The sequence below is a fragment of the Phoca vitulina genome, unplaced genomic scaffold, assembly GCF_004348235.1.
Source record: "Phoca vitulina isolate PV1807 unplaced genomic scaffold, GSC_HSeal_1.0 scaffold33, whole genome shotgun sequence".
In the NCBI taxonomy this organism is placed as follows: domain Eukaryota; kingdom Metazoa; phylum Chordata; class Mammalia; order Carnivora; family Phocidae; genus Phoca; species Phoca vitulina.
The window spans coordinates 17,740,643-17,766,010 of record NW_022589736.1 but is presented as its reverse complement, the minus strand read 5'-3'; the positions used below and the strand labels follow the sequence as shown (position 1 = coordinate 17,766,010).

At 45.7% G+C, this 25,368-nt stretch overlaps 1 protein-coding gene across 2 annotated transcripts in view; it reads left to right on the top strand.

The window, feature by feature from the left end:
* The window catches only part of RSU1 (Ras suppressor protein 1), a 191,303-nt gene extending 166,411 nt beyond the window's left edge, over nucleotides 1–24,892 (top strand). The window contains exon 9 of one of the 2 annotated variants that reach the window (XM_032426088.1): nucleotides 24,314–24,892. In XM_032426088.1, the coding sequence (XP_032281979.1) occupies nucleotides 24,314–24,416 (103 nt within the window). In that variant the 3' untranslated portion in view covers nucleotides 24,417–24,892. Of the gene's footprint in view, nucleotides 1–1,778; nucleotides 2,574–24,313 lie in introns of those variants that run through there. The other variant, XM_032426089.1, reaches the window with a different exon arrangement.
* Nucleotides 24,893–25,368: the final 476 nt, after the last annotated feature.

The following is a 25,368-nucleotide window of genomic DNA, read 5'->3' as shown; positions in this document are numbered from 1 at the left end:
GACAGACTAGCTACTCACGTGCTTGAGGTGGTCTCGATGTCAGCGACATGACTTTCCAAGATGGTGAACAGTTCTTAGCAAAGCTCCAAAACTATAGCAAAATACAGCCTCATCTCGATTTGCACAAAAATTGCATTGCTGGAGTGTCGAGTATACATTGATACTGGACAGAAAATACTTCGTGTTCCTCCCCAAGACAAATTTTGGTTCTAGGGTTTCCACCCACACAAATGTCCTGTGGACACTGAGAACTCCTGTAATGCTGGAGACCATTCTATAAAGGGAGCAGGTCTGGCTTTATTGAAAGACATGGCATCCTGAACCTTCATCCAGTAAATGCTACTATAGCCCTCCAGTCATTAGGACAACCACAAACACCCCCACCGATTTCTAGAAAGTCTCCAAGGGGTCATGGCCACTCCAGGAGGGAAGGATACCCTGCTTTCAGCTCTGTCTTTCACAAGTGGCAACTGAAACTCAGTAGTTTTCCCAAAGGCACATAGCCAGGAAATAGTAGAGTTGGGATCTAGACTATTCCCCTTGACTCCAGAGCCCTTGCATTTAACCCACGTTGAAACACAGGTAGGCTTTCTGGGTCATTTCTCAGAATTGTGACGTGAGTTTTAGTGAAAACCCCCTGCTGACTATCTCCTATGTCCAGGTGTTTTGATGCATGATCGAATGTTCACAACAAACCTGCCATGTAATTCTGTCTATTCCCTTAACTCTAATTGGGAAGCTTGAGTCTGAGCCTCTTCCCCAAGGTTGCTCAGCTTATGAGAAACTGGATTTCACATTCATTTTGACTTCAAAGAGCAGGCTCCTGCCCCCACTTCTTAGAGCTGGGCCATCAGGAATAGGGAGCATGTATAACCTGTTGTTACCATTCACCCATCTCTTCCGGACGTCCTTTTACTTTCTCATTACCTGATAAATAAGGTGACCAAATAATTGGCCAGAAGAGGCCACTTTTGAGAGTGAAAGCAGACACCGTTATACTAGGACACGGATGTGGGTCACTCAGTGGTTCCCCCTTGTAGGGACAGGAAGAAAGGAATGCTCACCAGTTCATTCCTGATGATCACACACACAGAGCTAGACAATGTCGTGTGCTGCCCAGGCAGAACACACTGGGGGCTCTCTTCTCACCAGAACTCTGCTTTGCCGCCCACAGTGACCATGTGACCATCTTGAAAGGGACAGTACCTTTTCTCTTTTGGGATCTTTCCCAGTTAAAAAGTCAACATCCCAGCCTTTCCAAGAGCACAGTAGGTATGGACAGGAAAGCCTTGAAGATTGCCCCTCAGAGCATCACGAAAATAGGTGGGGGGCAGGCCTGGGGACCCTCCACTGGACCAGCAGGGGACAGAAGCTCTTTGTAGGTGGTGACGGGGGCAGAGAGCTGCTTCCTGTAGGGAGCCTTGTCTCCTCCTTGGGAGCAGGACAAGAGAAGTCTTCTTTCTGCTTACACGTAGAGCTTGTGCTCAAGGAGTACAGTGACGAATTCTGCCTGAATTTCCCCCAAGCTTTTGCACTTGTCTTTGTTTATTATATTAATAAATACTATGCAGCTAATGTTCCCATCTGGCAGGGCAGAGAAAAGAGCATAAAAATGAAGCCGTGGTTACAGCTCTTAAATACTAATGAAGGTGGTATCTACTTGGCATGGTAGAAAGGTGGGTCTTTATTTTAGAGTTCTTAATTAAGAACTGCCAAGTGACTAATATTAATTAGGAAGCCAGCTGTATCCTTCAGTTTCATGGTATATTTCTTCTTAGGAACCTGGGAGGGGAGTAAATCTGAGCCTCTTTTAATCAATCAGCGCACGAGCAATTATGCAGTAAGTATACTTTGTGGATACAAGGCCAGGCTATGTGGACAGAGATTTATAAGATACCGTCTTGGCCTTCCGGGTCTCCACCGGTTCGAGGAGTGTGCACCAGCATCGAGCCAGTGTCAGGACAGCGAAGTCAAATGCCCCAGAGGGTATCTAGGTAGAACGAGATGGCCGCAGTGCCGTGGGAGGGAGATTTTTCAAACCACGCAGTGCCCCGCCCGCCTCTGCTAGGGTCTCAGTGGCAAGCCAGTGTGGGCTCTGGGAGAGCATCGTGTCCCCAGTTACAGTGGCGTGGACCAAAAGGTTGAGGACAGGCTGTCAGGCAGCAGTCCTGGGTAGAAATCGGAGGGCTACAGCTGGGCTCTGAAGAGGAGTAGACGATTTCCAATGGTTGCGGAGCCCTGGGCAGCCCCAGAGGAGGAAGGAAAGGGAGTGGGCCGGCTGGACCAGAAAGGGGAGTCCCGGGCATCACCCTGGCACGTGCACTCCAGCTCCTCAGTGCCTAGCCTGTCCACCAGCTGGTGCAGGAGTGATGCCCTTGGAGCTGCTCCCGCCTGCACACACGCTCAAGCATGGCCTCCAGCGGATTCCTGGTACCCCGAGCGCGAGGGCAGGGGCGGCAGTTGGAGCAGAGACTTGGTGCGCTGTGTGTTCCTGGAGTGACCACTCAGCTCCTTAATAAAATGGTACCTGGAACGAGGGGCTTAATGGGAAGCACCTCAAAATCTCTGGCCCCGTGTGTGCATTCTAAGTTTCTTTTGACATTGATGTGTTAATATCCATTGAATTCTAGTTCCTTGAGTTACTAGCAATTGAGGAAGGATTTTATGAAGATTAAGTTGTAATGGGCTTTCTTTTGACTTTGCCTGACAGAGTGTTAATTTTTGCAGGGGTGCCTGAGTGGCTCAGTCATTAAGCGTCTGCCTTCGGCTCAGGTCATGATCCCAGGGTCCTGGGATCGAGCCCCGCATCGGGCTCCCTGCTCAGCGGGAAGCCTGCTTCTCCCTCTGCCACTCCCCCTGCTTGTGTTCCCTCTCTCGCTGTGTCCCTCTCTGCCAAATAAATAAATAAAAATCTTTAAAAAAAAAAAAAAAATTTTGCAGTGGTTTTTTTTTTTTTTTTTTCCAAGCTCGAATTATAGTCCAATTTGCAATTCTCTCTTCATTTCATACCTAGAAATTCAGATTGCTGAGTTGAATCTGCAGTTAAACTGACACCTTCATGAAAGCGCCCGATCTAGCGCTGTGGCGGGTGCAGCCTTCCCGATGCAGAAATCTGCAAGTCTCCACCCCACTTCACTAACTTTCCTGGGGAGCCCTTCCTTCACAGGATCCACGGAGAGCTCTTGGGCTAGAATCCTTAACTCTGAGCCTGAGATGTGGTCACTGGGGAGGGCTTATTCTCTGTAGATGTGAACTCCTCCGTAGGGGGCTGAGTAATGTACGCTTCTCTCTCCTCACACTATGCCGTTGAACTTGGAGGTTTTACATCTCTTCCGAGTGCTAATTTCCATCCAGGTCACACCTGTGTGTGTGTGTGTGTGTGTGTGTGTGTGTGTGAACTCTCTCTAGCCCTAGTTTATAAACAGCGTTTTTTTCTACACCCAGGTATCCAGAACAGTCCTCTTCCCAACTTTCACGGGGCATTTTCCAGAATCCTACCTGCTGCTTTTGGTAAAGTCCTGATCAGTTCCTGTCTTTGGAACGCTGCCCTGATAGCCTGGTTCCAAAATCTCTGATTATTACTAAAAGCTCAGTTCCCTTCAGAGAAAAAGAAACTTTGGAAATAGTAGGTCTGTGTTTTTCTTTCCATTACGCAACTTGGGGAATTTTACTAACCTCACGTCAGTGTCAGCCTCGAATGGAATCTGTTAAAGAGCTACATCCGAATGGTATCTGTACAAAGAATAATGTGTACGGAAACACTATTCTCTAGGAGAGTGACTTTCGCCATATCCAGATAGCACCTAAGTTGTTATAAGGTTTAATGGTTTTCCTTAAATCAATTCACATTCTTAAGTTTATTTTTAAATGAAACAGTTTAGCAGTATTCCAGATGATAATTGGCATCACTTACAATTAATAAAAATACGTACATAGTGATTAAAATGTGAAGCTTGCATGTGTACATGTGCAGTCCTCTCTCAGAACACCTTTGAGAGACATAACTTGGGGGAAAGATGTTGTATCCGAGGGGGCTCAGGTGGGGTCAGGGAAACAGACCCACTTCTTCCTGGCTTTAATATTAAGGAAGGGCTTCAGGTTTAATTTTACTTACAAGTTTTGTTTACATCAGGATTTTTCAACCTCAATAATTGACTTTTGGGCTAGATAATTCTTTGTTGTTGGAGACTGTCTTGTGCGTTGTAGGATGGTTAGCAGCATCCTTGGCCTCTAGCCACTAGATGCCAGCCCCGCCCCATCCCCCACCACCAGCTGGGACAGCCAAAGATGTTTCTAGACATTGCCAAAAAGGCCCCTGGTGGAGGGGGAAATCGGGCCTGGTCGAGTACCACTGTGTTTACATATAAGCCATCATGTTGCTTTTACTGTCCTTGTTGTCGTTGTTGTGTTAAATTGTCACTTTGTTAGGTGTGCGTATTTAAAAGATACTGCAGTTTTTGAGACCGCGCACATAACTCCCTTATCCCCCAAATGGAAGTGGCCCTGGCCTCTCTTGAGACCTGCTCGGGGCACACCTGACAGTCCTCTCTCTGTAAGGGCACGTTGGCTCTCCCCAGTGGTCGTCACTTCCTCAAGGGCTCTTCTTGGTGAACGAAAGACTAGATCTTCCTTCCCCTCCTCATGTGTTTCTGACGTACATGCAGATACGCTTCATTATGGAACGTGACTTCATGTGTTAACCACATCAGCAGAGGCCTACATTTTTGTGAGATACTGTTTTAATTGTATGATCTCTTTAACTTTAACAAAAGTCTGTAATGATGCTGCTTAATATCATTTATCCCTGTTTTTTTTTTTTTCCCATTGAGAAAAACTGAAGCTTAGCTAGGTCACGTGGCTTGCCCAAAACCACACTGCTAAAGATGCTCTTCTGTTAAAACAGAATATTGGAAGCAGTCTGTCCCCAAAACAAAGAAATGTTTGCCTTAAAGTTGAAATGCAGTATGGATTCACAGGTAGCCTGTCAGTGATTATGTTTATGATTTGTGGCAACTGCCGATGCAGTAACATCTGTTTAAAATTATAAACCTAGGGACGGCCCACTGGCTAGTCAGTAGTAGAGCCTGTGACTCTGGATCTCGGGGTTGTGAGTTCGAGCCCCACGTTGGGTATAGAGATTACCCAAAAGTAAAAAAATCTTAAAAAAATAAAAGTACAAACCTAATTACAACATAAAGGATGATTACTATTTAAAAAAATACTTTGGATGAAAACTTAAATTTACAAAAATGCTGGTAGAAATTATGTTGAGGTAGGAGACTTCTGGCAGTTTTCCTTTTAGCCCAGTTCTGATTTCTAAATGGGTTGTAATGTATTTCTCTTTCTTTTGGAAATGAAATTTGGAAGCTAAAAATGAAGACAGATGTAGCTGGGATTACTGTCAGAGTTAAGTTTCTCTCTCCACTTCTAGCCAGGAAGCGTCCATATTTGGCACATTACAAATAAATGTCTGTGTGCCCCTGCGTCTGGGGTCGGCGGTCTTTCCGAGTCGATTTGCTGTACGCTGGGGCGGAGGGCAGGCCTGCCACCTTTTGCTGAAGGAAACACGCAGGACACTGCCGTGGGGTACCCAGCCAAAGTACATACTGACGGAAACAGGCAGTGGGGCTGCTCCTCCCTCCGTTTGTCGTTAACTATTTCTTTCTTAATACGAGTGCGTCTGGGATGAGGGGAAGCCTTACATGCAAGACAAGAGGGCAGGGGACTTGCCACAGGCCTAGAGTAGTTCTCTCTCAGCGACAGCAGCTCCTCATGTCACAGAAGGGTAATTCACAGTGGACCATGTTACCACCAACTTTTTCACTAGTGGGGACTTGTAACCGGGACCAGATCGGCAAGACCGTGAAGGAAACACATGGCTGGCCCGGCTACATAAGCCAGGTCGATAATGGTTTGCCGGCAGCATGCGTAGAACATGTTTTAAATGACACGAGTGTTGTCTCACGTATTATTTTCATTGCAGCACCCTTCCATCTATGCGCTTCCATTCATTCTTAATGTCTTACTATGTGCTAACAGGTGCGCTTTGAATGGATTCTTTGGGTAGTTGTTCCTTGCATGTTCAGGGGGAACCACGTTCAGGTGCCAAGTACCTAACGCTCAGTCCTCATAACTAATGCTCTCAGGTGGCACAGAGAATGCCTGTTTCACATAGGAGTGAACTGAGGCTCAGACATGTTCTGTATGGCAATGTATTCCTTGGTGATTCCTCTTGAATGGGGGGTTAATCGATCGGACCATCGTAAACGGGCCTTCTTTTGAGCTTCTGGTGTGTATAGTTGTACTTGTCAAATGCTAGATGTTTCCTAATTTAATATCTGCTAAAATTTTCTGATGCTTTTGCTTGTTTACTGTTTCCATGTGTTACACCTAATGTGAAATTGAGATTTGGGTTAATTAACTACTCAGCGTGATTATTTCCCTCGAGTACGGGGGAGCTTCGTTTACCAATTTTGTCCTTCTTGTTGATAATGTTAGCGTACATATGGCTCATCTCAACTTTAAAGGAATTAACCTCCGTATCTTGAACTCTTTTTTTTTTTGGCCTCGATTCTCTGCCCACCCTCTCCACAACTACAAAATTCCTAAGGAGCATGACCTTGCGTGGGATTGCTTGACGTATGTTCACAGTACACGTGATCTTCACATGCATCAATAGATAGCCTTCTGCACTCACCAGAAGCACTGGATCATGTCTGGAAAAGAAAGGTTTTAATATTTTTAAAGAGCTGTAGACATTTTAATCAAAGCTTCTTCTCGGCTTTTGTCTGATGTGTATCAGGAGAACATAACAGTAAAAGAGAACACGGCATTACTCTAGCCCGCCTGTCTGAATATATTTCAGCTCATTGAGCTAGATTTCTCCGAAAAGGGAACATTTCCAGCCAAGTCTGCCCTAAAAAGATATGCAGGGTGGCAAACCCAGAACTTTGGTGCCTGCAGGTGCCATTTTTTTTTTCATCCTTAATGTTTTAAATTATTCTCACGATGAAACCTAATGGCCTAATGAACAGGGAAGGTGCCCAGTCTCAGAGGAGGATGGACTGAAGCGTCAGACTCAGGAAGAGCAGTAAAGCCCACAAGTGTCAGTGGCCAAAAATCCAGCCCACGCAGTCTCCATGCCTTTGTGCTGGTAACCTTTGAGGCCTGGCAGTGACGTGGGCTCTCTGAGGACTCCCACCCTGCTTGTAAGCAAGTAAGTCCAAGAGCATGAAGCACAGAGGCATATGGAAATTCCACTCTCAAGCTTAATATACCAGCATGCCAAATGAATTTTTCATACTGGGTTTTGAAGAAATGGAAAACTTCCAGTTCTCCCTCACTGGTGTGCCTTTTGGAGTTAGTGCCCTTTAAAGCAGCCGGAGGGGGTATGACTGTAATGTAAGCAGAGTGGTGTTTGCAAGTGAGAGCTATGTGAAAGGCAGTGATGATTTTGGAAACATTATTCTGGGTGTCGAATTGAACAAAGAGTCATTACTGGAGGAAAAAAAATACCCAGAAACACTTTAATAGTCTCTCGGATTTGGGCCCAGAGAACCATACTGTGAATTGAGTGGAAGATAAATAGAGAGGAAAATAGCAAATTAAGGGGGACAAATAACCAGGGAGGGGTGGGTGCCCACTGGCATCCGCGAGAACATATAACCGGCGTCTGATGCATTTCCTTAAGAATCAGTGTGTTTGCAAATTGCTTCGTTGCATCTTAGCAGAATCTAATCTGAGTAACGAAGAGCTGACTAGCGAACATAGTTGGATGAATTCCCTCAGTACTCCTGAAATATAACAGAGCAAGGAACAGTATAATGAAAAATAACAGAGAGAGTAGCTAGGGGCTTAACTTATGATCAGTGTTCATTACAACAAATGACACTTTCACCGCAGAGTTACCATAAAGATTATTGACTCTTACGTAATGTGGTTCCCATCTGAATAGATCTGAGAACAGCTCAGCCTGTGAATGAGAGGGCTGAAGCGAGAGCACAACGATGTACTCGATACCTTTATTCATTTCTTCACTTTGTTCTGGAGAGCTGCCCATTCAGAACCACGGACAGAGCAAAAGCCGGTGAACCTTCTTGCAGGAAGCTTCTCCATGATTCTCCTTGACTAGCATGGTTATATGTTATATTCAGTGAAGACCTGGCTCAGAAAGTGACTAAGCTTTTTTTTTTTTTTTTTTCTTTTTTTTTTTAAGATTTATTTATTTATTTGAGAAAGAGAGTGTGTGTTGGGGGGAAGGGGCAGAGGGAGAGAGAGAATGCCAAGTAGACTCTGCACTCATTGTGGAGCTGGACATGGGGCTTGGCCCCACCACCTGGAGATCGTGACCTGAGCCGAAACCAAGAGTCAGACGCTTAACTGAGTTCCAGCTTGTTAGTAGTTTCATATTTAAGATCCTCACCTGATGTTCTTTGCCATTTGCTGTTTTCCTCAAGCATGCATGTTACAGCACTTTAAAAAACATCTCTTTGGAAAGAAACTGTGTTTTGTGTAAAACTTTCAGCACACAACCCAAGAGCGTTTTGCAGTTCTGGCTTCAACCAAGGTTAGAATGGACAGCCCCAATTCAGAGCACAGAGTACATAACAGCCTTGGTTTACTGAGCACCTGTGTGGTACCTGCTAAACACCTTGTTATTTCATCCTCTTAGTGACCCTGTGAGATATGTACTGTTCCTCTCATTCCCACTTTCCAGATGGAAAGCATGTTCAGAAGACGTTAGGTAAGTTTGCCAAGGTTACCCAGCTGCTGTCTGTTAGAGATGAACTTCAAAACCAGGTCTAACAGTGTGCCAGATGTTTTAACTCCCACATAGATGCTAAGCACAGAGAAAGATACCCTTTCTCTCTCTCTCTCTCTCTCTCTGGAAAAGTTGGCTGGATTTGGAAATCAGACGTATCAGGGCTTGGACCCTTTTTCATTTGTGAGAAATCCTGCAGAACTGACCTATCATCTCCTAAGAGTGGTTGTAATGCAAAAAGAGTTCATGTTTAATGCATAGCGATAAGCTTTTTGCATGATTTTCTCATTCATTCCTCAAAACTGTGGGCAGCATAAGTCTGTTTTATAGATTGCAGAACTGAGGCTTGGAGTGGCCCAGGCTGCATAGCGGCTAAGTCTGTCCAGAACCTTCATGTTCAGCCAGTATTACATGGCTCATTGTGGGCAGTTTCAAAGTCAACCCTGTCAAGTGCCCCCCATAAGAGAGGGTCACCAACAGTGTTAGCCAGAGGCAAAGATGACAGCCCCCAGGTAACATGGGAGGCAGAAGCAGAGCAAGGAAACCCAAAGAGGCTAGTGGGTGAGGGGCTGTGTCGTTACAAGGAAAGAAGCAAAGTGGCATTTGGGAACAAGTCAACAGTTGTCAAAAGAATAATGAAGGCATCTCTGGAAGCTCAATAGTAGACAAGTTTTGGATCCTACCCTTCCTTTAGTTTTCAGTTTCTTATTGCTGAATTGTATGGAAAAAATACTTTGGTGAGGAATGGCGAATTAAAAAATACTGTTAGCCATGGGATAGCCAGCAGATTTACTATTTGTCCCCAATCTCTTCTAAGCACCCAGTTTTCTCCTTTATTACATGCACGAGTGGGAAGCCCTGCCTCGTGACCATTGGCAGTGAGCTTCTATAGACCTCCCTGTGGCTCATCCCCCAGACTACCTGGCCCAGAGGTCAGAGACGGATAGGGAGACAGAGCAGGGTGATGTGCCCGAGGCTAGAATTGGTATTTGCCACTTCACAAGGAGCCCAGCTTAGTGAGGAAGTCCAGCTTGCTTGCGAAATGGCCAAACCCTGTGACACACAGTACTCATAGCCTGCAGCTGCTGCTTCTCGAGCCCCTCCTAGTGGAGGCCTTGCGGAGAGTGCAGCCTGGTTGGCTGTGAGTTGAGGACCTTCAGCTCTTACAGCTGGGTTTATGTTTTCTTGTTTTTGGGAAAGAGGACTAACTACACTTTTCTCCAACCAAGTAGTGTTCATGAGCTTTGGGAATTATTTATATTGGCCTGAAGACTTTTCCAGGCTCATACTGAGAACTATTATAAATAATTAAAGATAGTGGAAGAACCTCTAGCTAAGTGGGATTACTTTTTAAAAAAAATACTCTGGGTATGTGTATGTGTGTGTCCATGTGTCCGTCCATCGTTCCGTTTTCTGAAGCACAAAAACCAAGTGCCAAGAAAGAGTCCCTTTAGTACAAGAAATGGCTCGACTCCCCCATATTCACATGGTCTGTGTCTGTTGTGCATCACGGTTAACCAAAAACAGCATGCGGCTCTTGAGCTGTTGAATTACAGCATGTCTGATTGGGATGTGCTGAAAAATACTCAGCAGATTTCAAAGACACTTAGTACAAAAAAAAAAAAATTAAACTTACATGATATATTTCCTAAGTCATTTGTCTTTAAATTAAGGATAAAGTAGATCATTAATCATGTTTATATTGATTACATGTTGAAATGATCATATTTTAGATATATTGGGTTAAAATATATGAAGGTTGATTTCATTTGTTTACTTTTACTTTCTTAATGTGGCTCCTAGAAAATTGGAAGTTACATTTGTGGATTTTGTGTTTTGGACAGAGCTCTTCTGTAGATCTGTGAAAGTACGGAGTTTGTCTCTACCAATTAGAAGTACTAATATGTGTTTAAAAATAAGATTTTAAAAATAGCTTTCTGAAATATTGACGAGGAGAAAAATTAACTCCCTGTAGTGATTCAGTTTAGCAAGTACTGCTGACTAAGAGGGGCTTTGGCCATTCCGGGGGAAATATATTGGGCAGAAATCTTTATGAGAAGCTATTCAGGGATGAATATTTTTCCCCGAGAACATAGGTCCCTTTGAATCAGTTGATTCAGAACACGGTTTGTCAGTATTTGAAAAAGCTCTTGTGCACGCATTTCTTCGTCATTTTTCACCCAGCTGTCATCCTCCTGGCCACATCATGACCACAATATCCTATCCTGGAAACCAGAAGAAAAGAGCAGCCCGGGGTGGTATTCCACAGATATCCTGGTCCTCTGGCTTCTCCACCTCCTGCTTTGACTTTCACCATCTGTATTTAGAATGCTCTCGCACCTTCCAGGAGTGTGTTGTGGGTGAGATTCCTAGATGAAACACTTGAGGTTCTTGGATGAGGTCTGTTATGACAAGCGTGAGCTCTTCCCTTCCCACCCACGGCCACAGTTTTGCTCTGAGTCGACAAGGCCTGCTGGGGGCATCAAACAATGAAAGCTTGAGCCCCAGGGGAGAATCCTATCCTCTTCTTGATGTGTTCCCGTGGTCCTCACTCAGATTTATTGCTAATGCATGGGTCCTCCAGGAGATGCTTCTTAACATCAAGCATAAACTCACAAACACCTTCGTTTCTAACCTTTTTGCACTCGAAGACCATAAATTTCCCAGAGACTCTTAAAAATCTGATTTACAAAATCTAGAAGGGAGTGGATGACATATATGAAATCTGCTCAATATATCAGGCTAAAAGTAGTTTTTAAATGCCCCATTCCTTTGTGGAGTATGTTTTCTCCACAAAACTCAGAAACATGAACATGTAACCAAAGAAGGTTGGGATCTAAAGGCTTGTCTCCTGTTCAATTCCTATATGTGGGAGTCCATATTCTTTCAACAGTTGTTGGCTTGTTCCCAAATACTACTTTGTTTCTTAGCCACCAAAAGCTGGTCTCCTCCCCTCCTCCTGGCCTTTCCTTACTCTTGGCCAGGAGTTCAAAGATTGGTATCAGGAATGGATGAAAAGCACAGTTCAACTTGATAGGCCATGTTCCAGGAGTGGGGTTCCCCACTTTAGAGAGAGCTGTTTACATGAGGGGGGATTCCACTTTGCCAGGGAGACGGCCTGGAGTAATGGGTAGTTTAGTGGTCTGTAGCTGCCGCTTCCTGAAGGTCCCCTTGGTGAGAGAGAGCCTCCTAGATAAAGCACTGTGTGCGTAAGTCCACCTGTATGTCGAGGTTGCTTTCTGGTGTTTATTTTTAAGTTTTTATTTTTCAGTTTTTTTTAAGTGGAACATGACTTGCCTCACAGAAAAGAGGGGCACATAATACAATGCTGTGTAAGAGCGCAAGCATCATGCCTTAATCTGACCCGAACATAAAAGGAACCTCGGAGAGGTGAGCCCTGTAAGGTTTCATTTAACGTGATTTTCCTTGAGGGTTAGACAAGTTAATAAAAGCAGAGTGCTTTCACAAGCTTCATGTGTAAAGTTGGCCAGTTCAATTCAGATGTCCAACTCTTACAGGGTTCAAGCCGTTGCCTGGACGATTCAAGCTGGGCGGGGTTTGGGTACTGTCTCATGCAGCGCCCAGTCATCCCGTGAGGGGTGTGACAGGGTGCAGGCTAGACAGTTACCACCCCTGTGTAGGTCCAAACGCCCCATCTTCTGTCTAGGGAAGCAGATTATCCAGATACCAGATTAATTCCGAAGCCTTCTGAATTCAGTTCAAGTGTTATTTGCCCTGCCCCGGGAACCTATAGGCTTGTACTTAAATTTAAAGAAATGGCTAGCTTTCCACTGACCTGGCCATGAGTCCCCTGCCATGGTCAAATCACCAAGCCACCTGGGCAGAGAGAAACTGAGGAAGGAGCAGTCTCAGGAACAGAGAGTCCCAATGGTTAGCCACAAAGAGGAAGAGGGGTAGGGGTAGGAGGAATAATAACCTCTAAATATGCTTTTACTATTTGTCCTTATCTGAAAAACAGAAGAAAAAGCAAAGTTTCTCTGTTTAGACACTAACATTCCTAGTTCTGTGACATTAGCTCTTCATTTGCGATACCACTTATATCTGGAGCCACGTGCCTTCTTTCATTCATGTGATATTGCTTCAGGTTTAAATGAGTTGATAGATGGAAAATGCCATAGAAGCTTCATGCAGAAGTGCTAACATACAGTAAGTGCTAGATGAGTTTTGCTATTGTGGTCACTAGCTTAATCACGTTAGAGGTCGTGAACAACCTTGAGCCATTCATGAAGGAACCACATGATGTGGCCAGAAAGACTCTTACCTTTCTGTGATCATAAAAATGTATTCTGGTTTTTAATTTGTCCAAAGGAAGGGGGGGGGATTCTACTGGTTTTATAATGTTCATTTTCACTTAATTACCCTTTAAAAACAATTACTGTCTTCAACTAGGTCTTACTAGTATTAGATAGGATTAATATTCACTAAAAGCCCACTGTACTTTAAAGGAATTTATGGAAACCCCTGGTCACAGTGCTGTGGAAGTGAGTCTCCACAAGAGGGTGACAGACTGGGCCCCCAAGAGGCCTCACAAAATGGCGCAGTGGTGCGTTTACTTACCTCCAGCCTCTCCGGCAGCCTTCCCGCCTCAGAAATCTTGCAGAAACAGAGGAAAACACATAGGGAACTGATGTACAAACCAAGATTCCATGACAGAGGATAACTGCCCCCAAAGACTAGAACACTTGCCTTGGCCTGCATGACACATGCCCTTCCGGTAGTCAGCTGGAAATGGGAAGCTGACGGAGCACGGAACTGAGGACGTTGGGAAATAGATGCATTGGCTAAGATAGTCTTGCAGTCTACCAGTGAATACTTACTGGGTGACTAGTGGGTGGCAGGCACTGGAGAAACACAATGATTAAGACAGTCCCTGTTTCAGAGGCACTAGTGATCCCTTTGGGAAGCTGTCCACAGAGTTAGATACTTTCAGTATATCCCAGTAAGTGCAGTGATGTACGCTTTTATTCAGTCAACAAACGTTCATGCCATGCCCGTGGCGTTCCAGTCACAGAGGATACCCAACAAGACAGACAAGGTTCATGCTCTCTGAGAGGTAGCCTGCTATTAAGGGAGGCAGGAAAGAACAAGGAATCAAATAAATAAAATAATTATATTGTGACTGTTGGTGTGAAGGAAATGAATGTGGTTAAAGATGGGTAATGTGGGCAAAAGGACCTCTCTTAGGATTTCACATTGGAAGTAGATGAGAGTGAGGAGTCAGTCAGGACTCAGCATCCCTTTGATTGCAAGAAACACAAAACTAAGAGAAGTGGGGATTATTTGGTTATTTTATGCTCAAAATAATCCACCAAAACAATAGACTTCAGGCATGGCGTGATGTAAGGGCTCAGTGTCATTGGACCCCATCCCTCTTCATCGTTCACTTCTGCTTTGTCTGGGCTGGTTTCTCTCTCAGGCAGGCTCTCTAAACAAGATGTCAGCATGGCTGACAGCACACCTGGGCTCCTCACCGAAATCACTGGAAAACAAAGAACTTCTCTTCCTGACGGTTTGAGCAAAGATGATAGGTCTTTCTTTAGTTGACTCAAATTGACCACAGGCTCATGTATGAACTAGTCATTGTGCCCCCCCCTCCCCCCGGCAAAGGGAACAGTGTCAGACTGAGCCGAGTTTTGACACTAAAGTGGAGGCAATATAGCCATCCACCTCCGAGGCGTGGAATCGCTCTGGGCGTCCATACCCTCATCTGTAAGATGGAGACGGTGGTCGTGCCTGTCTCCGGGATGCCACGAGAACACTCCAGGCAGAGTAAATGGCAAGCATGAATCTCAAAAGTGGGCAGGGGCCTGACGTGTTTGCCCACGTGCTGGGGGCTGGGAGTGGGAGGTGGGAGGCGGAAGAGGGGAGAGAGTTGGCAGGGTTGGGGCAGCCAACCACGTTTGTCTTCTCTGCTTCCTCTTAGAGACATGACACTAGCAGGACACGCACAGGCGCACAGGACTCCCAGCCTGGGTCCTCACCACCTTTCTGGGGCAGGGGGCGGTGCTTCGATGCCCACTGCCAGCATTTACCCCGTCGTTTGTGCCGCTGACCAAGACCGACACTTGTGAGGGGCAGAATCTCTCTCCAGCTTTGTTAATACCGTCGGTCAGCTTACTGCCAAGGCCCACTGGCCTCGGAGTTGAGCTGGCGTTACTCAGGGTGACTTTTCCTGTTGATGCTTTGATCCACTTTGTGTCGATGGTATCACCGAACATGTAGCCGGATGGTCTTACTGCCTTTAAATTCACGGTTCTGGGTGGCGCCTCACTCTTGCCTCAACTGAAGTAATCTCTCCAGTCAAGTCTGTTTGGCAGCATGTGAAATTTAAAGTAGGTTATATAATCGCAACAAGTAATTTATGGTTACGTGGTATTAATATCCAGCTGTCCGTGTTAAGGGATCTGTTAGAGAATTACTTTTCTATGTGGCTTTTGAGAGCCAGATTCAATTTAGTGAATTTTAACAGTAGTGTTTTTTAAGAATAATTTTTGAAGGGGGCAGATTGCACATATAAAAAGAATTCCTCACTCCCTGGTATTTATGGTTAAGTTTGTATATCTGAGTGTGTACCACTAACACACGCATGTATGGTTAGATGTCTCTTTTTTAATCTCTGCAAATGTTAAGTACTAGATCAAAAAATAATTCTGTTCATAAAAAATATTCAGGCTGGGTATGAAGTCTATTAAGGAAGCTTGTTTGGGAAACTTACAAATGCCCTTAGACTTGTTTCCTCTTGCCTTTTAGTTTATTCTGGAAATTGCAACATTTAGCACTTCACAGTTTAATTTAAAAGGATTACCTGTTTTCTTAAATGCTTAAGCAGGGAAGCAAGTTGCAGTTATTGATTTTTCTCTGCATGTATTCGTGAAAGCTGGATTTGCTCCTTCCCCAGGGAACCTACCCCCTGAACTGCATGCTTGCCTGGTGACAGCTCGGACCTCTGATACATAACCAAAGACCTTGCCTAATATCCTTGCAACTGCTTGGGGAATTTTTATTAAGTAAAAGCATCATTAGAGTAGACAGGATGATGAAGTTTAATGAGCATCTTTTGTGCACGAGACTGTTAGTTTTGCTCTGCCAGAATCCTCATTTCTCCCCTCCAGTGGGGCAGATAGTGAGCCCAGAATGTACGGAGGTATTTTAAAATCTGCTTTATATTTTATATTTTTGTATAGCTTAATATCCGTCTTAGGCCATCTGTGAATTCCTTTCGGCTATTTCCATGGATTTCAAAATGCATGTTTATACTCTGATTTACCATGTGTTGGGGACGCAGAGGCGCGAGGGGTTTTAATGGAGAAAAACGGGAAAGACACAGACTGCCGTTAGGGAGCTGCATGGAACCATCTCTTGGAGGTTTGATCTCAAAAAATCATTGCCTTTTGAATTAATGAGATTTCTCCTGGGAATATGGTAACTATTAATTTTTTTTTTCTTCTTTAAGACTCAGCAATTTCTGTGCTAAGGTTCTGTCACCAGCCCCTCATAGCTTCTAGATAGGATAAATAAAGATATTGCAAAATGCTTATTAATAATCTAGGCTTCACACTTTGTCCACAGATTTATTTGTGGAGACTTTAAATTTAGCATCCCACCATAGGATTACAGATTATAAACAGAATTATTTCTCTCCATTATTGTCACCGGCCATATAACTTGGATTTTCAGATTGGTTCTTTTCTTGGTCTGTATAAGGACTTTCCATGGAAACACCCAAAACAACAGGAGGGAGGCATATGACATGAGCAAATGACTTAAGAACAGCATATTGTACCTCTCATATACCTGGCATTCTGAAACACAATATTTACACAGCACACAATGTGCTTCTAGCTGTGCTTGAGTATACAGAATACAAAAGAAGTGAACTCTGCAGTCCCCACCCTCAAGAAAACGGTAGGCTTATTAAGAAGACAAATCTGAGAAATCTAAAGAAGATGGGGAGACAAGATAATTGAGTGCATTAAGAGTTCGAACTTGGGGGGCACCTGGGTGGCTCAGTGGGTTAAGCATCTGCCCTCGGCTCAGGTCATGATCCCAGGGTCCTGGGATCGAGCCCCGCATCAGAGTTTGAACTTGGGAGTAATTGCTTGGGTTTGATCCAGGCCTAAACTTGCTAAGCCTTGGTTTCCTCCTTCGAAAAATGAAGAAAAGCCCGTTCTTCCCTGGATTGTTGTGACAGTGGGGGCCGAATGTCTGGTAGGTGTAACTGCGATGTGTCGTAATCATGGCACTGCTGGGACTTCAGAATGACAAGCTGAGAGCAGGAACCTATGTACCATCAAGGACTTGTTGATGAAATCCTAATAAATCCCATAGTGTTCTGTGAAGGCAGAAATTGGGGCAGGGGGCAAAAGCCCTGAAAAGCCTAAAAACACAGACGGGATCTGAATTGCGGAACAGGACCCAGGCAGACATTCCAGATAGTAGTTAACACAGATCAGCAAGAAACAGACCAAAAGGACTGCTGCCTGGCAGGAAGGGCTACTGCCAGGGCTCAGATCGATTTAGTACCGTTTTATTTTTCAAACACATGGAGGAGCCCAAGCCGCTCTGGCTGCCAGAGCACTTGCGAGGTAGACAGTGTGCACATAATCCCATTTTCCAGTGAAGGTAACAGATATTCTGGAAAGAGGGAGGACTCTGAGGTTAACAGGTGCTAGGTGGCAGGGCTCACCCCCAGGTTATCTTGACTGTCCGCCACACTGCCTTCCTCTAGACCAGCCTTCCTGCGCTCAGGTGCGCTAGAGGACAGAGAGAGGAAGTGGCTGAGTTCAGCATTACATGACATGTTCTGTGGCTGCTTTATGTCACGTACCAGGCTAGGTACATGACCTGGTGAGCAGTGGATGCTGTTTTCCATACGTGAACCAGGGAGAGATGATTCTGCCAGGTGTAGGACACATTGGAGGAGGGAAGGGACCCATTATAATAATCTAATGACCATATGATGGGGCCTATGTTAGGGCAGAGGAAAAGAATAGATAAAAATCACAGGTTGATGAAAATCAGAATAAGCACCATAAAGAGCCTAATTAATCCACTGGGTTATGACCCTTTTGAGAAGCTATTGAAAGCTGTGTTCTCCTCCTGCTGAAAAAGCACCTAGAGCACAGCTTGGAGTTTCAGATACTTCCCTCGTCCCAGGCTGAGAATTTCATTTTTTTTTTAATTTTTTTGATTTTAAAGATTTTTTTTTTTTTATTTGACAGAGACACAGCTAGAGAGGGAACACAAGCAGGGGGAGTGGGAGAGGGAGAAGCAGACTTCCCGCTGAGCAGGGAGCCCGATGCAGGGCTCAATCCCAGGACCCTGGGATCATGACCTGAGCCGAAGGCAGACACTTAATGACTGAGCCACCCAGGCGTCCCCAGGCTAAGAATTTCAGAGGAAGCGCCAATCAGACTTGATTTACGTGATCACCAAAAAAAGAGGCAGACGTCAAAGCGACTTCTGTGTTTTGATCCTCAAGGTCTGGAGACCTAGAGGGACAGGCCTGTGGAAGTCGGGGTAGGGAACTGTTCTGTACTTTGGTTGGGTGTAATAGCTCAGTGTCCAAGTGGGAGTAAGGCAGGCACAGCAGGGGCTGAAGATGGCGGTGGCTTGGCGGGCGGGGGGGAGGTGGGGAGGTGCTGCTCAGAGGTGGTCACTGACTGCTAAGTGAGATGTCCTTTCTAGGGAAGAGAAAACAAAGGTAAAAGCAGAAACTAAAGGACTGAAGAAGTGTCCAAAGGAGAGACTAAGAACCAAGATGGTACACTGCAGCCAAGAGAGGGAATTTTCACAAGGAATGGGGCGGCCCACCGTGGTCTTCTGCTGCAGCCCTGAAGGGATTGAGGGTCTGGAAGAGACGAGAAGACTCCTGTGGATTTTTTTCCACAATGAGACTGCCCGTATTCAGTAAAATTTGGATATCAGTAATAGAAAAGCATGCATACCAGCCTCCTTACGATGAGAGCCCCAGGAGGGGTCTGAGTGGCGCCGGCCCGCTCACGGCCCCCAGCGGAGAGCAGCCGGAGGCCCCCCGCCTTTGAGGTTCTCTTCAGTGACGGAAGCATGCTCATCAGACTCCTGTGCACAATGGAACCTTTCCTGTCACTTTGGATTGTTCTTTGGTGGTTTTTTCCACTCCTTACTCACCTTTCAATTATCCTCTGTCCACCTCACATGTCAGGGGGAGAGGAGACTTTCTAAGACTCTGTGGCATCGGGTCCCTCTGCTCTAGGGCTTGAACATTTTGTCCCCCAACGGCTGCTGCCCTGTTGGTGACCTTGAGCCAGGCTCCCTCTGTCGCCGCTCTCAAGCTGGTGGCCCGATTTCAGGGCCCACTGGAAGCCTCCTCCCTCTGAAGGCGCATAATGACAAGGTCATATTCCTGGCTCTGTTATGTGCTCAAAGGCAACATGTCAGGTTGGGGGGAACTGGCCAGCTCAGCCTGAGTCTTGGACCTTTGCGAGAGGTCAAAGATGTCAGCTGCCGTTCTGGAATGTCTGCTGAGTCTCTGCACAGACAAGACCTTCCCAGGGTCCAGTTTAATTTTTGCCCAAGCCCTACGAGGTAGCTAGGAGTGTTCATCCTTAGGTTGCAGATACGGGCTTCGACTGTGACTGCTGAGCCACTTGCCCAGAGTCACCCGTCATTGAGGGTGAGCAGGGTGCACGAAGTCAGAGGGGAGTGAAGCCCTGGGACTGTTGTCTGGGGATCCCCAGGGCAGGGTGCCGTAGGCTCCAGGAGGGCAGGACAGGAGCCGCCTGAGCAGAGTGCTAAGGAGACACACTGGTCTGGGCAGTGCCTTGTGTCAGGGTGTCAGGGATGATTGGGGTTTTCCCAGGTGGAGGAGGGTGAAGGAGCGTGTGGAGTCCGAGAAGCTAAGGCCGCTCGCTAAGGCCAAGGGCAAAGTATGTCATGTGGTGGGGATGTGGGGTCAGGAAGACAGAAGCCATCCTGAAGGCTGTTATTGTATTAATTAGTCATGTTTCTTATTTGCTATCTTTTATGCTGTTTTGACATCTCAGAGGTCTTGCAGGCTGGGGAGAGACTGCCCTTTCCAGGGCGAGCTTCATTCCTAGAGAGAGCAACCAACTTATCTGCCAGGTTGTCTCTGATATGTAAACCAACCAAACCAATCCAAAGCTAACACCTCAACCACCTCCTTCATGGAACTCCCACACAGCAAGCCAGTATTTCCCCTGCCCTAAATCATCCTAGGGCCAGGTCCCATACAACTGCACGCCAGCCTGATAGCCTCGAGCACCTGGAAATTATTTCAACTGTCCAACAGTAAATTCACTCAAACCCACCCATTTCTTCCCATGGAACCACCATAAAGGACCGGAGTCCTGCTCCCTGCTTTGTTCCTTCTGCCTCCTCACCAACCCTGGCACTTCCCCATGTGGCCTTGTGTGGCATGGCATGCCCCCTCCTCTTGGGAAACTTCTTCCAGTGGCATTGGCCTCCCCATGTCTCACTCAGCCACCTCTAGAAGTGAAATCCTGGGTACATTCAAAACATGGATTCAGGGTGTTAGCTTCAGAGAATAGAGGGGGGTCGGGGGGCATCCAGTCCGGCTAGAGTAGAGAGGAGACACTTTGCTCACCTGTTCCCTCTTCTTCTGGTAGAAACAGCACCCGTTTTTTCCTTTGGGGCATCCTTTGCCCTTTTCAAAACTTAGTTTTTTAACTTTTCCTTCTTTTCAATGACCTGCTATCCCCAGAAAGTCTCCCGTTTTTCTTCTGCTGAAGGTAAGCAAACACCTTACTTCTAGGCTGCCCTATCAGGCCCAGAAAGGTCCATTTACTGCATTAGTTCCCTGTTGTTGTAACAAAGTACCATGAACTTGGTGCCTGCAAACAAAGCAGATAGATCCTCTTACTGTTCCAGAGGTCAGAAGTCTGAAATCAAGGTGTCCGCAGGGTTGCGTCCTTGCGGAGGCTCCCGGGGAGAATGCCCTTCTTTGCCTTTCTAGTTTCGAGAGGCTGCCTGCGTTTCTTGCTGGGAGCCCCTTTCCTCCATCTTCAAAGCCAGCAGTGTAACATGTTCAAATCTCTCTGACTCTGACCTTCCTTATGAAGGTCAGAAGACCCTTGTGATTACCCTGAGCCCACACAGAAAATGCAGGCTAGTCTCCCCAGCCCAAGATCCTTAATTAATCACCTCCATAGAGTCCCTTTATGATATAATATGTTCACAGGTTTCAGGGGTCAGAATGTCAGTATTTTGGGGGTGGGGGGCATTATTCTGCCCACCACGCTAACCAAAGGGAAACCCCATGGCTAATCCCTGGTGGAGCCAGGAGTGGAACCCTAGACTTCGGACACTCAGATGCTTGTCATTACTGCTCTAGCCCAGTGATGTCTCCGTGTGGGCATGGCCCACCAGTCTGGTCTGCGCACGCAGCTGGAGGAGTCAGGGATGAGGCGGAGGACGCAGCAGCATCCCCGCGTTGCCAGTGACTCACCGAGGAAGTGGGGGCATGCATTTAGCTCTGCCTTAGTTGCTTTCTTCAAAGAGGATTAAAACCTTTCTCCCAGAGATGCCTGGGGATTTGGCGTTGATAGAAAATACCATGTTATTTTTTTTCAAAGGAAAAAGCCCTAAAGAAGTAATCATATAATTATCTTTATTAAATCCCTCCAACTACAACCCCACATCAGTGGTGTTTTTCAGCAAGCATCCACTGACCACTTCCAGTAGACGAACCAGGTACTGGGCTCATTGTAAACACTGATACCACCATACTCAGAACACAGCATCGTTTTTTTACAGATGGAGAAGCTGAGGCACGGCGAGTGAGGGATGTGGGGGTGCCAGTCCTTTGCCCAGAGTCCACAGCTAGTAAGTCGCAAGAGGAGGATTTAAACATCAAGCTCAGGAAATGCTCTCTCTGATCTGGCCCTAGGTAGTGACTTGCTGTGTAGCCCCAGGAGGTCCAGGCGCAGTGGGGTCTGACTAAAAAAGGCAGACATTGGAACATTGGAACATTCTAGTTCCTTCCTAACAAAAGGAGCCTTGCTGAGTTCCAAACAGCTTTTGCAACCCCTTCTGAGATAACTTTGCTGGATCACCACGGTCAGGCCCAGCGAAACCCCCACCTCTTCCAGGAAGCCCTCTGTGCCCACCTCAGCTCTTACTCCTTCAGGACGTGACACGTGGGCCCTTGTCAGATCTTCTTTTTCCTCATCTGACGTCTTCCTTGTGTCGCTCCTGCCGGATTTCCCAGCTCATGCGCTATGGAGCTGTCTTTCTGCGGATTTTTGTAACCCTTAAAGTTGAATGCTGTCTGTGAGTAAGAACAGGGATATTTTTTTCCCTTCTGGGGGTAAGGGTTTGGGAAAGAGAGGAGAGATACATGAGGCCAGAAGGAAGCTAGGAATGCACAGACCAGAGTCAGGCCTTTTCTGTGTGCGGGGCGAGAGGAGCTTGGAGCGCAGAGGCCTCTGGGGACACCACCCTGCTGTGTGAGCGTGAAGAAAGCTGTGTCCTAGGAGGAGGGGAGGGGCCAGGCCTGCTAGAGGAAAAAGTATGTTTCAGGGTATGTGTTGCTAAAGCTGAGGAATGTAACGGAGAAGTCTACTTTGGCTACTTCTTTAACCTGTTTGATGTCCCTGGGAGAGATGCTACAGGGGTGAGGGAGGGGGGGGTCCCCAGATAATAGAGGACAGTCTTGCCATTGCAAGATCCTTAATCATCTCTGCAGAGCCCCTTTGGCTGTGTAAGGGGACAGTCACAAGTTCCCGGAATTGGGACAGGGACTTCGGTGGGGTTGGGGAAACAAATAATGCAATATATGTTAAGAAAGAAAAAAAGAAGAAGAAGAATGTAGCAGGAGGGGAAGAAGGAAGGGGGGGAAATCGGAGGGGGAGACGAACCATGAGAGATGATGGACTCTGAAAAACAAGCTGAGGGTTCTAGAGGGGAGGGGGGTGGGAGGATGGGTTAGCCTGGTGATGGGTGTTGAGGAGGGCACATTCTGCATGGAGCACTGGGTGTTATGCACAAACAATGAATCATGGAACACTATATCTAAAACTAATGATGTAATGTATGGGGATTAACATAACAATAAAAAAATTAAAAAAGAGCAGTTCAGCTGGGCCTGCTGAAATTTCCTCTGTCGAAACCAGTGGTTCCTTTCCTGGGATCCAGGGCCCCTGGGTGTCCATGACATAGACTGCAGGAGGATCAGTGGCCCTTTTTAAAGTGTAGGGGAGAGGGGCCTTAGGTGGATTTAAAGATCCACTTAAATGGGGAGACGGTACCCCCCCTTTACCTGGAGACATTCCCAGCCCCTGGCTAGACGTATATCCTCCGGCTCATGGGTCAGTGCCACCAGGTCCAGACTCTGCATTCTGAGCTCCTTGGGAGCAGAGACCTCTCTTCATGGCCACTGCTGGTGGAACCTGCTCGTAGCCCTTCTGGGGAGACACTTGGAAGCCTCTGGAGAAGACAGACCACACTATCACCTATCAACTTTCCCTAATTAATCAGTTGGCCAACTGTGCACGAAGGCCGTCCTTTGGCCCACCAACCACGGTGTCCATGTCCTCAAGAGCATCAGGACATGCCACCAGTCTGCGTGGCAAGGTGCAAGCATCGAGAGAGTATCAGCTCCTTGAGTGGACTTTAGAACAGGGACACCTTGCACCGGGAGGTCAGTCTTGTTGTCCTCCCCCATTCACGTGGCACAAGGCAGTTGCCACAAGCAGATCACGCATTGCCTTTCCTCTGGAGGAATGGAGACATGCACACTGGGCTCTCTCTGGGCCACACTTTTATCCATAAGGGCAGTTAAGGTGGAGCCGTATTTATTTGAGGGTGGCTTTTAATTTTGTTTAATCAGGATTACTCATAAATTATCAATTAATTACTATCTGCTGTTGGGTTCAATCCTCTCAGCCATAAGCGAGCTATGCTCTGTGACGAATGCCATCCACTGTAATTGTAGGGTACTTTGTCAGCATTTAATCAACAGTACTTATTAATGTGGCATTGATGTGTGGCCGCTGTCCCAGCACTATAAATCATGGGTGAGCAGCCAAAGCAGGCTTGGACACCATTGCTCTCTGTCACATTATCCAGCCCCTGGGCTCTGCTGGCCAGGCATGATGTTCACTTTTCACTCAATGGACACTCTGTCTCTTCAGTTCAACCCAGTTTTTGTCATTGTCAACTTCAACACTCACAGCCATTCGAGTTTCATTCTGGAACAGGTGGGCTGAGCATCTTCCATTCTCACAGCCCCAGATCCCTCTTCCTTTGGTGTTTTCACGCTCGGCCCAGTGAGTGTGAAATTCCAGGACACTTGTCCAGAACTGACCTCATAGTGTATTGTGTGTGTAAGTGTAAGAGAATTTTATAAACTTAAATAAAATGTCTGACCCAGACCAAGTAGAAGTGATCTTTTAGTTTTCTTTGGCTTCCTGAACATTCCTGGAGATTAATCTGTTCTTTAAAACCCTCCCAATAAAAGCTGGTCCTGTGTTAGCAAGGTGAATCTCACCATTTCTCCCTCTCTCTTTTCAGCCTCTACGGCAGACACATGCAAGCAAACCCAGAACCACCAAAGAAAAATAATGACAAATCGAAAAAGATCAGCCGGAAACCCCTGACAGCCAAGAACAAATAAAGGGTTGGCATGGGCTGAACTTCTGGTTGCTTCCCTCATTATGACTTCTCTTCTCTGCTACTGTTATCCCACAAATAAATACATGTGTGTGTGTTGTTTTTTTCTCTTTCTAGAACTTATCACTTTACCTTTTAAATGCTTTTGGTAGGTGGTAGATTTTTATAAATTCTTAAAACCATTTCCATTTGTTTGCTTAAAAATGCCAAAGGCAGGAAACAAAGCTCTAATTCAACTGCAAATTCCATAGTAGGCATGGAGTTCAGTCCCTTGAATAGATGTTCACAAAGTTGCGTGTTATCAAAAGAATAATTAAAACCATGTGATCATTTAAATGTCACAGCTAACACTGTTCACTCTTCTGTTTATTCACATAACTCATTATTTTGCCTTGTTAAAAGCTTGTTAAAAGCTGTAACCATCGAGATATTATGTTAAATAACAAATAATTTTTAATAAAATCTTGAATTTGTGTCAAAAAAAAATAAAAATAAAATAATGTTTTCAAATACTTTGTGCTCACCCCTAAGGCTCACAGCGTTGCCCAGGGTTCCCAAGGGTCATTGTTCACTTTGTTTAGAGTTGTGTTCCCTGGAAATGATATTGATATAGAATACAGTGAGAATGGGGTCCTTAGAGTGACAGAATCCCAAGCCTACACCTAAGAAAAGGCCAATCAAAGTGCATGAATGGATTGGAGTGGAGTCGCTCTGGTCTATACATTTTTGGAGACTGGTGTTTTAATGTTATAACTTGTCAAAAAAAAAAGGTATGTTGGTGTTTTAATTTATAGTTCCCACAAGCTTATTAGCCATTTGTATTTTTAAATTAATTTCTTGTTCATTACCTTTAGCTTATTTTTTCTTTAATTTTTTATTTAAATTCAAATTAATTAACATACACTGTGTTTTTTGTTTCAGAGGTAGAATTTAGTGATTCATCAGTTGCATATAAC